We start from the raw sequence: 14,732 nt of genomic DNA on the forward strand, positions 1-14,732 counted from the left end.
GCCTGTTTTATAAGTTACCTGTGAAGAACCATTTGCTTATTTTAATATCAGAACATTGAGAAACAATTGATCTGTTTATGAATACTGTGAAATCAGAACAATTTCAAGAAGAGACAAATTAACAATATTAGAACAACCTTACAGTTTTTGTTGAATATCAAGGACACTCTTTTGGCTTTCTTCTACACGTCTGGATTGTGTTTAGTTAGTTAGTTAATTATTAGTTGCCTGTATGACTGTGATGGTTGCAACCTATCTGTGAGATTGTCTGATGTGGTAGCGGTTTGGTAAAGTATTCATAATTAATTGATTTAATTATATATTTTCATATCGCTTTCATATCATATTCATCATCACACCATCTCCATCAATTTGTCATCCATCCATTTGATTTCATACTTATTACATCTATCATTTCATCTTTATATCTCATAATATCTTTGTTATATTGTAATAAAATATATCTTCATTTAGCTTCAAAACCTTTATCAACGTATTGTGTTTGGTTATTGATCGGTGTCGTAGCTTGAATATAGCACACATAAACAAGGTTGCAAACTGCGCTACATAAGCATACGGTTTACGTGCGCACTTTGTGACATAATTTGGTGTCAGAAGTGGGATTCTTATTGTTGTGCATTCAAGAGACATCGCGACCAAACAAGTGTTGAGACAGGTTAGGGAGTTGTTTGAAACTTGAGATAGATAATATCTTTGAGCTTAAAGCAAATTGGTATCCATTTAATGGTTATAAGACTGTCATTATACGCAAGGTGTAATACAAGTTATTCTGGTAAATCCGTTGTTCAGTTCTAAGTTGTCAGTCATCTGTCATGTGATACGGATCACTGATTAGCGCGTAAGCGGTACTCGCGCTGTAAAGCCTCCATTGTCCCCCTCTCCCATTTGTAAGGAACGAAGGTGGTTGTTGGGGTAATTTGATTCCGTGTAGGAATCTGGGTGAATATGGTGTTGGTCCCGTGTGAGGATCCGTATTAAATCATTTGTTCTGACTCTCTATGCACCTATAGTAAGTCAAGGTATTGATTCTGTGTAAGAATCTGGGTGAAGACATTTTGTTGATTCTAAGAGAGAATCTGGGTGAAGATATTTTGTTGATTCTGAGAGAGAATCTGGGTGAAGATATTTTGTTGATTCTGAGAGAGAATCTGGGTGAAGACATTTTGTTGATTCTAAGAAAGAATCTGGGTGAAGATATTTTGTTGATTCTGAGAGAGAATCTGGGTGAAGACATTTTGTTGATTCTAAGAAAGAATCTGGGTGAGGATGTTTTGTTGATTCTAAGAAGAATCTGGGTGAAGATATTTTGTTGATTCTAAGAAGAATCTGGGTGAAGATATTTTGTTGATTCTGAGAGAGAATCTGGGTGAAGATATTTTGTTGATTCTGAGAGAGAATCTGGGTGAAGACATTTTGTTGATTCTAAGAAAGAATCTGGGTGAAGATATTTTGTTGATTCTGAAGAAGAATCTGGGTGAAGACATTTTGTTGATTCTAAGAAGAATCTGGGTGAAGATATTTTGTTGATTCTAAGAGAGAATCTGGGTGAAGATATTTTGTTGATTCTAAGAGAGAATCTGGGTGAAGATATTTTGTTGATTCTAAGAAAGAATCTGGGTGAAGATATTTTGTTGATTCTGAGAAGAATCTGGGTGAAGTTATTTTGTTGATTCTGAGAAAGAATCTGGGTGAAGATAGTTTTTATGATTCCGTGTGGGGAATCTGGGTGAAGCTATTTTGTTGATTCCGTGTGAGGAATCTGGGTGAAGCTATTGTGTTGATTCCGTGTGGGGAATCTGGGTGAAGCGTTGGTTCCGTGTGAGGACCTGTATTAAATCAGTTGTTTTGACTCTAATATACGTCTATATTAAGTCAATGTTTTGATTCTGTGTAGGAATCTGGGTGAAGCGTTGGTTCTGTGTTAGGACCTGTAGTAAATTTGTTTTGATTCTATATTTGAGTCTATATATAGATCAATGTTGAATTCCGTGTAGGAATCGGTATTAATTGCCTGTTTTGAATCTGTTTTGGGATCTATATTGACCGCATATCGTTAATAAGGTTACTTGTAATACCACTTTATTCTACGTGAAAGTAACATTTACGGCAACAGTGTCGATAAACATATTGAAGTTTGTTTATTTGAATTTGAATTGGTTTGATTAATTGTCCTAGAGATGGATGTGGAAAGATTAATTAAACTGGAGAAAAATTGGAGTTAAGGGGTGAAGATCTCCGTGCTTGGGTGACAGCCCAGTTACAAGAAGATGAAGAGAGAAAAGAGAAGGAGAGAGAACGTGCCAAAGAAGAGGAGGAGATAAGCAGAGCACGAGCTCAAAGGCAAGAAGCTCTGATGGAGAAAGAGCTTGAACTGCTTAGGTTAAAGTCGGAGTGTCAGGCTTCCTCCAACAACGACAGTATGACAAGTGACATTCGATCATTTACTCATGCTCCCACTGTTAAGAGTCCTCGACTTCCATGTTTTGACGAAAACAAGGATCATGAACCACCGAAATGCATGACACACGGCAAGGTGGAGTTGAAGTGTGGATGTGTGATGCCGATGTTGTCTGTTGAAGGAAGGGACAACCATGAGCCCAAATAATTGTCGAGATCGATGTGATCTTGAGGCATTTCGATGATCTAACTAAATGTTGTACCAAATTTAGTCTTAGGGGGGAGATATGTAACGAAATGCTTCCGTGTAGGCGTCAGTTTACGACAGGATGTACGTCGTCGTAGTATTAGTTGTTGTTGTTATTGTAATCCCTCCGGAACAACCCTTCTTTTGTTGATACAGTTCGTATCAGATCATGCACCTATGGCCCGGAAGTTTGAATTAAACTACGTAGTGTGGGTGTTATTGTGAGAAAGGCATCAATCTTGTTTTCTCCGTAAACTTATAAGCAAAGTAGGATCCCTGTATTCTACGGGAGTGACTTTGTTATGGTATGGCTTGATTGATATCTCGTAACTATGGGGCTGACGAATTTATTTATCCTTGATATGAGGATGTCCGGTATCAGGATGGGTTGTTGTTGTCCATGATTATGGAATCTGGGGGAGTTTTAAGGAATTTCAGATGTTTACGGATATGACTAACATCCGTTTGTGTGGGTAGAATTTTGCTTCGTTTGCTTGATTTTTGCCTATAAATGCCAGAGTTTTGAGCAGTTTCTTCAGACCACTCAGCGGAGTCTTTTAGGCTCATTGTCTCAAAAGAGACCAGACAGCGGAGTCTTTTAGGCTCATAGTCTCTAAGCGATAACCACAGCGGAGTCTTTTAGGCTCATTTGTTTAACTCTTGTGTAGAGTTGGATTAAAGTCTTGTGTAGACTTTGTAGTGCTCAAAGTTCGAGCTGAAACACGTTTTGTGTTAACTCTTGTGTAGAGTGTGATTTAAGTCTTGTGTAGACTTTGTGGTGCTCAAAGTTTGAGCTGAATCAAGTTGTGTTATAACTCTTGTGTAGAGTTTGATTAAAGTCTTGTGTAGACTTAATTTGTGATTTCAATAATCTGTTCGGCTCTGGTGAGATTTTGAATAATATGTTGTGATTACAATTATGATTGTGTTTTGATATCAATATCATAATATCACTTTAAATTTTGATTCTCAATTAATTAATCAGATAATTAAATTAATTGTATAATATATTCTTGTTGTAAAGAAATAAGCTTTTCTTGCTATAAAGCATTATTATTTCATATCTACAAAGTAAAGCAATATTAATCAACATTAATAAATTGATTTGTTAAAGTAAAATAATATTTACTCATTTAAAGTAAACATATTGAGTGAGTTCGAATATAGATAGAGTTATATTCGTATGATTATCATATTATAACAAAATCATTTTCTTTCTTTAAAGTGAATGAGCCGTTGGAGGCTGGGCTTTAACAAGCCAACTTTAGGCTATACGCTCATAGCTTGACACTAATAGAAACTGAACATTTGCCTGTTTTATAAGTTACCTGTGAAGAACCATTTGCTTATTTTAATATCAGAACATTGAGAAACAATTGATCTGTTTATGAATACTGTGAAATCAGAACAATTTCAAGAAGAGACAAATTAACAATATTAGAACAACCTTACAGTTTTTGTTGAATATCAAGGACACTCTTTTGGCTTTCTTCTACACGTCTGGATTGTGTTTAGTTAGTTAGTTAATTATTAGTTGCCTGTATGACTGTGATGGTTGCAACCTATCTGTGAGATTGTCTGATGTGGTAGCGGTTTGGTAAAGTATTCATAATTAATTGATTTAATTATATATTTTCATATCGCTTTCATATCATATTCATCATCACACCATCTCCATCAATTTGTCATCCATCCATTTGATTTCATACTTATTACATCTATCATTTCATCTTTATATCTCATAATATCTTTGTTATATTGTAATAAAATATATCTTCATTTAGCTTCAAAACCTTTATCAACGTATTGTGTTTGGTTATTGATCGGTGTCGTAGCTTGAATATAGCACACATAAACAAGGTTGCAAACTGCGCTACATAAGCATACGGTTTACGTGCGCACTTTGTGACAATATATATATGTATGTATATATATATATATATATATATATATATATATATATTTAAAATACACACACACACACACACACACACACACACTTCCTCTTGAAGAACACATGGAATCATATTACCATTTCATACAGGTCCAGTCGCCTCTTAGACGTCATTTTTGTCCTGACATTCTTACAATATCCGTCACTGCCTCATCCATTCACACCTGAGTCGAGTGTGGTAATGTGTGTTTAGTGCCTTACCCAAGAACATAATGTCGAGACCAAAATATTTTCCAATGGTCAATGTCACCTACTGACCACATCACTTTAACATCACTAGACTTTTGTAACAAGATGAGATGAGACAAAGAGCCTCACAAGGAGAGAGAGAGAGAGAGAGAGAGAGAGAGAGAGAGAGAGAGAGAGAGAGAGAGAGAGAAGGAAAGAGGACATAAAATTACATAAAACTCACGACCTTTTGGAGTTTCGCTTCGTAAATTCTCCCCGCTTTTCAATACAATCCACAATACACACAACTAATGGTCCATCTTTTTAATGTCCTGAGATTCGTCTTTTGTTTCCTTAATATCATCACGGGATATCCCCCCCCCCCCCCTCCCCTCCCCCTTTTCCATTTTTCAATGATTTCATTTTACAGCCTCTATATTCCCGATAGAGATATGAATGTGCCCACTGACACGTTTCGGAGTATTTCCTTAGGCCACATAAAGGACGAGACGTCCTATTGGACTGTGGCCGTTTAATGGTAACTTCTCTCACGAGAACTTTTATTAACTCCGTAACAGCGGAACTGATTTCTGTCAAACGGAAGTGTCTCCCTAAAAACCTAAATCTTTGTGCGACTTTGTTATCTTGTGGTATGACGCTCGCCTTCTGGGTTTGAGTACACTCTAACCGTCAAAGTTGAGTCCTTGGAAAAGGTGTTTATCTCACAGTATCTCATCGTACGCAATTGTAAAATATGTACCTGGCGGTTAACACCACTGTCTGTTGAAAAAAAAAAAAAGCAGTGTTTCTGTTGGTTAGGGACCCCTTGTAACGCGATCTGAGCATGTTTATATTAGTTGATATTGCTCTATATAAATCATCAGGTTTTTTTTTTAATCCACCACTTATTCCCAAGAGAGCAGTTACAACAGCAATGTGTCTTGATTGTATTAAAACATGCATTCGTGAAAATAGAAAGGTGATTCACATTGCCGTTACTTCTATCGAGTTTAAAAAATAGTATGTGTAATTCGACAGGCTGAAGTTAAATCGAACACAAGTTATAAAGAGTCAATGATGTCTTTACTTACTGGCGCGTTTAAATCAATCTTACTTGGGGTATTGTCTTCATCCTAACCAAATGTAAAACTCTCGGTCTATGCTGTCATGCATTGACAAAACACTTTTTCCCTTTAGGCAAAAACAAATTACTTTAAATATTGTTTGATTTGAATTATCTCCAACGTACCAAAAAGCTCCAAATACAAGTCTTTTCAGATTAAAGATATGATGAACATTATTTATCCATTTCTGAAAATTTACATTGTGTATTGCCATAGACGAATGCTTTTATGAAAATAATTAAGCAAATAAATAATACGAAGGAAGGAAAATGACAGAATTAAACCAACAAAAAAGCTTAACAAAACTAAATACCTTTAAAAATCTCTCATACCTCCCAAATTCTCTCTCTCTCTCTCTCACACACACATACACACACACACACACACATACACACACACACACAACAAACTCACATACACAGACAAACAAATAAACGTTCTTCTTCTCTAGTATCACCTTAATTCCATTCCTTTTTATTCTCTATAATTACGTATAATAAATTCACAGATATATGCGGGTTTTGAGACTTTTTCACGTTGGGCGTTATCTGAATCGTATGGCATTTACATGTAAAAGTTTTCTGGACAATTTTTAAAAATTTATTTTGTTAATGTGCGGCATTGTGGGAGAGTGAGTTATGGCTAGCAATGATTCCTGAAATAGCTTTAGCTTTAATTTGTCTTTCAGAATAATGCTGTTCGAACAAAGTAAATTAGTAATAAATTAGAAAATGTATTACTTCCTTGTCCATCTATCTATCTAGCTATCTATCTAGCTATCTATCTATCTATCTAGCTATCTATCTAGCTATCTATCTATCTATCTATCTATCTATCTATCTATCTATCTATCTATCTAGCTATCTATCTAGCTATCTATCTATCTATCTATCTATCTATCTATCTATCTATCTATCTATCTATCTATCTATCTATCTATCTATCTATCTATCTATCTATCTATCTATCTATCTATCTAGCTATCTATCTATCTATCCATCAATCTATCTATCTATCCATCTATCTATATATCTGTCCATCTATCTAACTAATAATGTTTATGATGACATTATTAATGTTTGCTCATAATGGCAACTAAAGTTAAGAAAATCGCCATTTTACTATGCAATGTTGTGCCACTTTTTTCTTCTGATATTGTATTTCTGAACATGGTTTTTGTTTCTCAATTCAAATTTAAACAATTATGACATTTTATGCATAAGGATTTGTTTTATTTGTGTTTTGAATTTACAATGAATCCAATGAATAGTTTTAGAGTTACAAGCCGGCAAAGAGCGGTGCATTTTTTAAAAAACTTTCTTGCGAACGCTTGATGTGAAACGAAACACACAAAACAATTTTTTAAAAGCCACAATTACAAATTACTTTAATTGATGTGAATGGCTTGTGACGCGTTTAGGTCATCTCAGCGTCAGTAAAAAGGAAGAAGAAGGGATTGTAAAAGGTTTTAACCAAGCCCAAAAAATGTGTTCGGTTAACAAACCTGTAAGTATGTGCACGTCGTGATATATTGAAATGAACAAGTGACTTTGGATTCCTTTATCCTATTAGCGAAGGGTTATAGGACTTTTTTTTTTTTCACTTTTGCGTCTTGGCATTAAAGGAACATATTTTTTTTTCATCGACCAAATTCTAGTATTGGAATTGGGAACTACATTAAACAAAATTATGTTTGGAGATGAGAAGAAAGAGGCGATGGGGGCGATTTCAAAATGGAATATCCCACACGGTTAAAACATCCCATTTGTATCGGGATAATTATTGGGTCAATGGCCGGCAATAACATGGCGTTACCATGACAACACGACAGCAATTTGCACCTTGATCTCCACAAAGCTATATACTCTTGAGAGATGACAACTTTCGGTTGTGCAACAAAATCGCATTGCTAAAACTTTATGGTATCTAAGTGAACTTTGTACCAACACTTTCAGCAACGACAAGGGTTAGCTGTGACTTTTAAATTTTGTATCGGCTTCTTTTATTTTAGTTGTGTAAGGCGATGCAATAATGTATGGAGTTGTTATAATTATATAGAATATAGGGAAAGCAATAATGCTACTGTGCGGGGAATACTGATATGCTTACTGCGTTGATCTACAAAAAAAACATTTGTCAAAAGAATGTTGATATCGATAGTTGAAATAAACATTTTGGGGCTATAATTATGTTAATTCTGATTATGTAAAGGGGAGGAGAGAGATATGGCAGAGAGGGGGGGGGGTGGGGAGAGGAGAAATAAAGAAGTGGAGAGAGAGAGAGAGAGAGAGAAAGAGAGAGAGAGAGAGAGAGAGAGAGAGAGAGAGAGAGAAAGAGGGGGGGGGGGAAGGGAGGATGGAAAGAGAAGGAAAGAAGAATAAGAGAAATCGAAACACGGAGGAAAAGAGAGAGATAGAGATAATGAGACAATGAATTTAGAGTAGAAGAGAAGGGGGGGGGGGGAGATATATTATATTAGTGAGATATAGAAAGACAAGAGGGAAGAGAGAAAGTAACGGTATTATTGCCTACTTACCTATACCAATCTAATCCTTTGTCATAATTTCTATCAAAGAAATGAGGCTCTGGTCCCGGTCCCTCCACATCTGGGTGAATCCGTAAAAACTCCAAAAGGGCTCTTGTTCCGGATTTCTTCACTCCGATGATAATAGCCTGAGGTAGTCTACGTACTGGAACTTCTGATGTGTTTCGATACGACGCGTTTCGACTCGGCTTCGGTGGCTTAATTGGTTTGTCGATTACCTGCACAGCTGAGTTCAACCTTTCTTCATTTTTTCTATTTAAAAGATTACTTTCCTTAATGAATTTAATACTCCTATTTGGTAGACTATATTGTGAATCATTATTGGTTACATTCATATGTGTATAGCCTTCCATGGAATCGGTTGGAATGTGTGATTTTTGTAGCTCTAATTCTTTTCTAGTTCTTTGTTTTGAGAAATGAAATCAGCACTCATTTCGATTATTTTTGAATTCTCGCCGTTCTCATCTTCTGTTGAACTGTCAGAAATTTCGGAATGGTGATAATATGATATTTCTGTAGGAATGGGAATTTCCGATGACTTTACTACAAATTCGAGATCGTCTCTGTCTTTTTTGTTGTCGCCCTTATCAATGCTCTGACCCCGAGTGAACTCAAGAATTTTATTACGCTGTGGTAAAACATCTGAAAATTCCACTTTGTCTTTATTGGGATTTCCCGAAGAGCCGACGGCATCGTTTATATTGAGATTATATGAATTAAATTCCAGTTTGGATATTCCCAATTTTTGAACAAGCCCAGGATAGGTCGGCACAGGACGGGCTTTGAAGACAAGTGTACAGATAACTGCTAGGACGGAGATGCTAATTAGAGCGGCCATCTTGTGGAGCATGTTACGACGCTTTCGGGTCAGAATGATGAGAATGGTGGTGGTGGACGTGGCGGTGGTGGCTGCAGTTTTTCTGGGGGGAAAATAGCTCATAGCACAATGGGTGCTGAATTTCATTCAGCAGCAGAAAAAAATCATTGCTGATCTTATCATGCTGTACGGTAGTCTTACAACGAATGCGAGTGTGGTGGTGCTTTACAGAGGAGTGAGTAGATTTCTAAGATTCTTCAAATCTTGGAGATGTTGATTTTAGCAGAATCGTGTAAGGGAACACAAAATTCCATTGTTATGATAATCATGTGTTATGTTTATAAATAATAAATTCATTCTTAAATCGTGTATCATCGAGGAAAACCTGCACGTGATTCCTCTGAAATTCATCAACACTGTACATTTTTCTCTTCTCAAAAGATGAACAACAATAGGTTATTACATGTAACTTCCCATGAATCAATATTCGTCATCGACTGTTTTCATTAATCGTTTGATTTTTACAAAATTGATAATCGGATTAAGTTGACAATGATTGTTCCTTTCTGATACTGTTATCTGGCCCTAATCAAACATTGACACAGACATGTGTAGAATCGACTACACGGCGACCTTTTGTGGTAATAGAATTAAACCGAGTTTCATATTATAGACTATAATATATATATATATATATATATATATATATATATATATATATATATATTTTATATATACACCATGTGTGTATATAAATTTGATTCATATAACGTAATAATATCCACTAAACGTGCTCAAGGCGGTTTTACAAACGGTTCCGGAACAACACTAAACATATAGAACGAGACATGACGCCTGTTAGGCGGTATAACAATTTTCCGACAGAGACAACGCTATTAACTGCCAGGTACTTTTAACACCTGAGTACGGTGAAAGAATGCGAGGAAAGAGGCTTTTCCACGAACTCAACTACGCGCCGGACGAGACTCGAAGCCAGGACCTTCCGATCCGAAAGTGAGTATCTCACCACAAGACCACATAGCGCAAATCAATCTCTAGCACCTAAATATCACCTCAGTACAATAATACCGAGTGAAGGAGGTGGGTTTCAAATAGTAGTATATCAAGTGTGATCCAACGACACAAATTGGTTTTATGTGCGGCTATGTGGTCTAGTTGTATGGCACTCACACCTTCGGTCCAGAGTTCGAGTCCCGCTCTGAGCTCTGGAAAAGGCGTCATGTCTCGTCCTGATAACAAGATATGAAGTGAGTAGAAAAGTGCCAGAAGACAATAGAGAATAAAAATTATTCGCGGTGGTGGTGGGGTTCGAACCTGCGACCTTATTGGTACGACAACTCCGCCTGGCAGGTGAGAGCGTGGCTCTACGGTGTGAGCTATCCACGAACACAAAAATATTCGTTTCAAACCCAAGTCATTTCTAGATCCCTCTCTCACCCACTTCTTGAGATCGCCGATTCGTTCGCACACCACCATCGCGTAGTAATTTTTGACCAGCAGTTAAGCTTAATAGCCAATATTCTCAACACAAACATATAACATAGAACGATTGAGACATTGAGTATGCTCCGGTGTATGGGGTGAATTTTTAATTCAGAAAAGTGAGTGGAGCAGGCACTTATGTTGGTAACAACAAGATATGAAGTGAGTAGAAAAGTGCCAGAAGACAATAGAGAATAAAAATTATTCGCGGCGGTGGTGGGGTTCGAACCTGCGACCTTATTGGTACGACAACTCCGCCTGGCAGGTGAGAGCGTGGCTCTACCGTGTGAGCTATCCACGAACACAAAAATATTCGTTTCAAACCCAAGTCATTTCTAGATCCCTCTCTCACCCACTTCTTGAGATCGCCGATTCGTTCGCACACCACCATCGCGTAGTAATTTTTGACCAGCAGTTAAGCTTAATAGCCAATATTCTCAACACAAACATATAACATAGAACGATTGAGACATTGAGTATGCTCCGGTGTATGGGGTGAATTTTTAATTCAGAAAAGTGAGTGGAGCAGGCACTTATGTTGGTAACAACAAGATATGAAGTGAGTAGAAAAGTGCCAGAAGACAATAGAGAATAAAAATTATTATTCGCGGCGGTGGTGGGGTTCGAACCTGCGACCTTATTGGTACGACAAATCCGCCTGGCAGGTGAGAGCGTGGCTCTACCGTGTGAGCTATCCACGAACACAAAAATAATCGTTTCAAACCCAAGTCATTTCTAGATCCCTCTCTCACCCACTTCTTGAGATCGCCGATTCGTTCGCACACCACCATCGCGTAGTAATTTTTGACCAGCAGTTAAGCTTAATAGCCAATATTCTCAACACAAACATATAACATAGAACGATTGAGACATTGAGTATGCTCCGGTGTATGGGGTGAATTTTTAATTCAGAAAAGTGAGTGGAGCAGGCACTTATGTTGGTAACAACAAGATATGAAGTGAGTAGAAAAGTGCCAGAAGACAATAGAGAATAAAAATTATTCGCGGCGGTGGTGGGGTTCGAACCTGCGACCTTATTGGCCATTACACCGGAGCATACTCAATGTCTCAATCGTTTCTATGTTATATGTTTGTGATGAGAATATTGGCTATTAAGCTTAACTGCTGGTCAAAATTACTTCGCGATGGTGGTGAACGAATCGGCGATCTCAAGAAGTGGGTGAGAGAGGGATCTAGAAATGACTTTGGGTTTGAAACGAATATTTTGTGTGTTCGTGGATAGCTCACACGGTAGAGCCACGCTCTCACCTGCCAGGCGGAGTTGTCGTACCAATAAGGTCGCAGGTTCGAACCCCACCACCGCCGCGAATAATTTTTATTCTCTATTGTCTTCTGGCACTTTTCTACTCATTTCATGTCTCGTCCTACACGATAAGTGTTGCAGTTGGCTAGGGACCCCTGAAGAAGAGCTATGAGCACGTTTAGTGGATATTGCTCTATATGAAAGCTTTTCTTTTCAGAATAAACCAAGTGCTGATAAAACTACTGATTTCTGTGTTTTTGTTTATAAAAGTCGTTATGCTAACACGCTCGGCTACAGGATCTATCAACAACCAATGTTTATAATAACTAGTTTTTACTTTCTTGTAATCTCAAATAGAGCATTAAAAATTCCATTGTTTGTTTTGTTGTGGTTTTTTTCTTCTTTTCTTTTGCTTTGTTTTTGTTTGCCTCTTTGTTGGTTTGTTTGGTCAATTATTATTATTTGTTTGTTTTTCTCTATCTCTTTTTTTTTATTTTGTGTCTTTTTAAATTATTATTCAGATGTTATCGATTTTATCAGGTTAAAAAAATTCATGGTTTATTATATTTTTCGGGGTTTTTTTTTTATGTTGTTTTGGCAATTTGTAATTTGTTTTGTTTTGTTTGGGTTGTTGGTTTTGTTTTTTGTTGTTTTTTTTTTTTGTTTTTTTTTTTTTTTTGTTTTTTTTTTTTTGTTTGTTTTTTGTTTTTTGTTTTTTGTTCTTTGGTTTTTTGGGGGGTTTTTTTTTTGGTTTTTTTTTTGTTTTTGTTTTTTGTTTTTTTTTTAATATTATTATTATTTTTATGTTCTTTGTAATTTATATTTTTGTTTTATAGATCTCTCCAAACACGCCTGCTGTCATCACCTATTAGAAACAATGAAGATGATAGCCATCATTATCATCATTAAAACTGTTTACATCGAAAGACTATTCGATGACAAGTTTATGGCCAAGTAAGATGATAAAAGTATTTATAGTATTATTGTTGTTGCCTGCTGCTGTGTTGTTGTTATTGGTGATGGTGGTGGTGTGGTTATTGTTGTTACTGCCTATTCTATCATTACTGTTTTTGTTTTATTGCTGCTGTTGATGACGATGATGATGATGATGATGATGATGATGATGATGATGATGATGATGATGATGATGATGATGATGATAATGATGATTATATGATGATGAGGATGAAGATAATGATTAGAAGAGGAGGAAAAGAAAGAGGAGAAGGGGGAAGATAATGAGGAGGAAGAGGAAGGTCGAGAAAAAGAAGAAGAAGAAGAAGAAGGAGAAGAAGAAGAAGAAGAAGAAGAAGAAGAAGAAGAAGAAGAAGAAGAAGAAGAAGAAAAAGAAGAAGGATGAGGAGTATCAGGAAGAGAAGAAGGAGGATGAGGATAAGGAGGGGAGAAGATGAAGAAGACGAAGAAGAAGAAGAAGAAGAAGAAGAAGAAGAAGAAGAAGAAGAAGAAGAAGAAGAAGAAGAAGAAGAAGAAGAAGATGATGATGATGATGATGAAGAAGAAGAAGACGACGACGAATAGGAGGAGGAGGAGAAGAAGAAGAAGAAGAGGAGGAGGAGGAGAGTGAAAAAGAAAGACAATTTTGTTTTTATTATCATCATCATCATCATCATCATCATCATCATCATCATCATCATCATCATCATCATCATCTTCATCATCATTATCATCATCATCATCATCATCATCATCATCATAATCATCAAGATAATAATAAATTGCAGTCTTTGTGCATAACTTGCTCCAATTAGAAAAACACACCAAAACAAATCCCTAAGAAAACAATAATAAAGCAAACTAGAACAAAAACACAACCGATGTTATCCTATCGACTATTCATCACACATCACTTTGCACTTCCAGTCATCATTGCTAATTACATGTATAATATAATATGATCACAAACTACACAATCAACACTTTTTGTTCCCGCTGATTAAATGAGATAATATATATATATATATATATATATATATATATATATATATATATATATATATATATATATATATATATATATATATATATCTGCTATTGAACATATTGAATTAACATGCCATGCCGTCTGTCAGCCCTTTGTTATCGGTTTCAGACCACAAGTTGAGTGACTAGTTCTCATCAAATTCTTTCAATTATGTTATAAATTATAAAAGTTACACACAATTTTGTACATTGATTCACACGATTGATTCGGCGGGAAAAATTGGTGAGTATTTAATTATCAACATACCTTCAACGTCAAGCTATCGTATAGAGTATCCGTAGCACGGTTTTATTTTCCCTTCGACACCTTTGAAAACTATCTATACACCATAACAATAATAATAATATCTCACGCTAAAGGAATCCACCCTCCGTCTTTGCGATCACCTTTCATAGGGGCGGGGGAAATGGAGAATAAAGAGATAAATAACTGACCGCGGCGATGTTCGCGGGCCGTCGTCTAACTGCGCTTCTCGTCAGCCATCAGTTTTTCTCACCCCTCGACGCCCCTCGCTGGACGCCGCTACTGACGCCGTAGCCGTAAAACATCGGCAATACAAGAAAATGGAGCGATGAAACGAACGCCGTTGGTCAGTTTATTCTGTTAATTTGTCCGCTCGTTAGTTTCGTTAATTCGTAGACCGGTTCCTATTACACGAATAGCATACCTATCGCTACATAGATACAGTGG

At 36.5% G+C, this 14,732-nt stretch overlaps 1 protein-coding gene across 6 annotated transcripts in view; it reads right to left on the minus strand.

Annotated features, from left to right (window-relative positions):
* The window catches only part of LOC144972966 (heparan sulfate glucosamine 3-O-sulfotransferase 3B1-like), a 92,381-nt gene extending 77,885 nt beyond the window's left edge, over window positions 1–14,496 (minus strand). The window contains exons 1-2 of one of the 6 annotated variants that reach the window (XM_078914824.1): window positions 14,289–14,496; window positions 8,448–9,376 (exon numbers count right to left, since the gene is read on the minus strand). In XM_078914824.1, the coding sequence (XP_078770950.1) occupies window positions 8,448–8,809 (362 nt within the window). In that variant the 5' untranslated portion in view covers window positions 8,810–9,376; window positions 14,289–14,496. Of the gene's footprint in view, window positions 1–8,447; window positions 9,907–14,288 lie in introns of all 6 variants that reach the window. The other 5 variants (XM_078914822.1, XM_078914819.1, XM_078914818.1 and 2 more) reach the window with 5 other exon arrangements.
* Window positions 14,497–14,732: the final 236 nt, after the last annotated feature.

The sequence above is a fragment of the Berghia stephanieae genome, chromosome 5 (assembly GCF_034508935.2).
Source record: "Berghia stephanieae isolate SIO BIC M18660-M18661 chromosome 5, UCSD_Bste_1.3, whole genome shotgun sequence".
In the NCBI taxonomy this organism is placed as follows: Eukaryota; Metazoa; Mollusca; class Gastropoda; order Nudibranchia; family Aeolidiidae; genus Berghia; species Berghia stephanieae.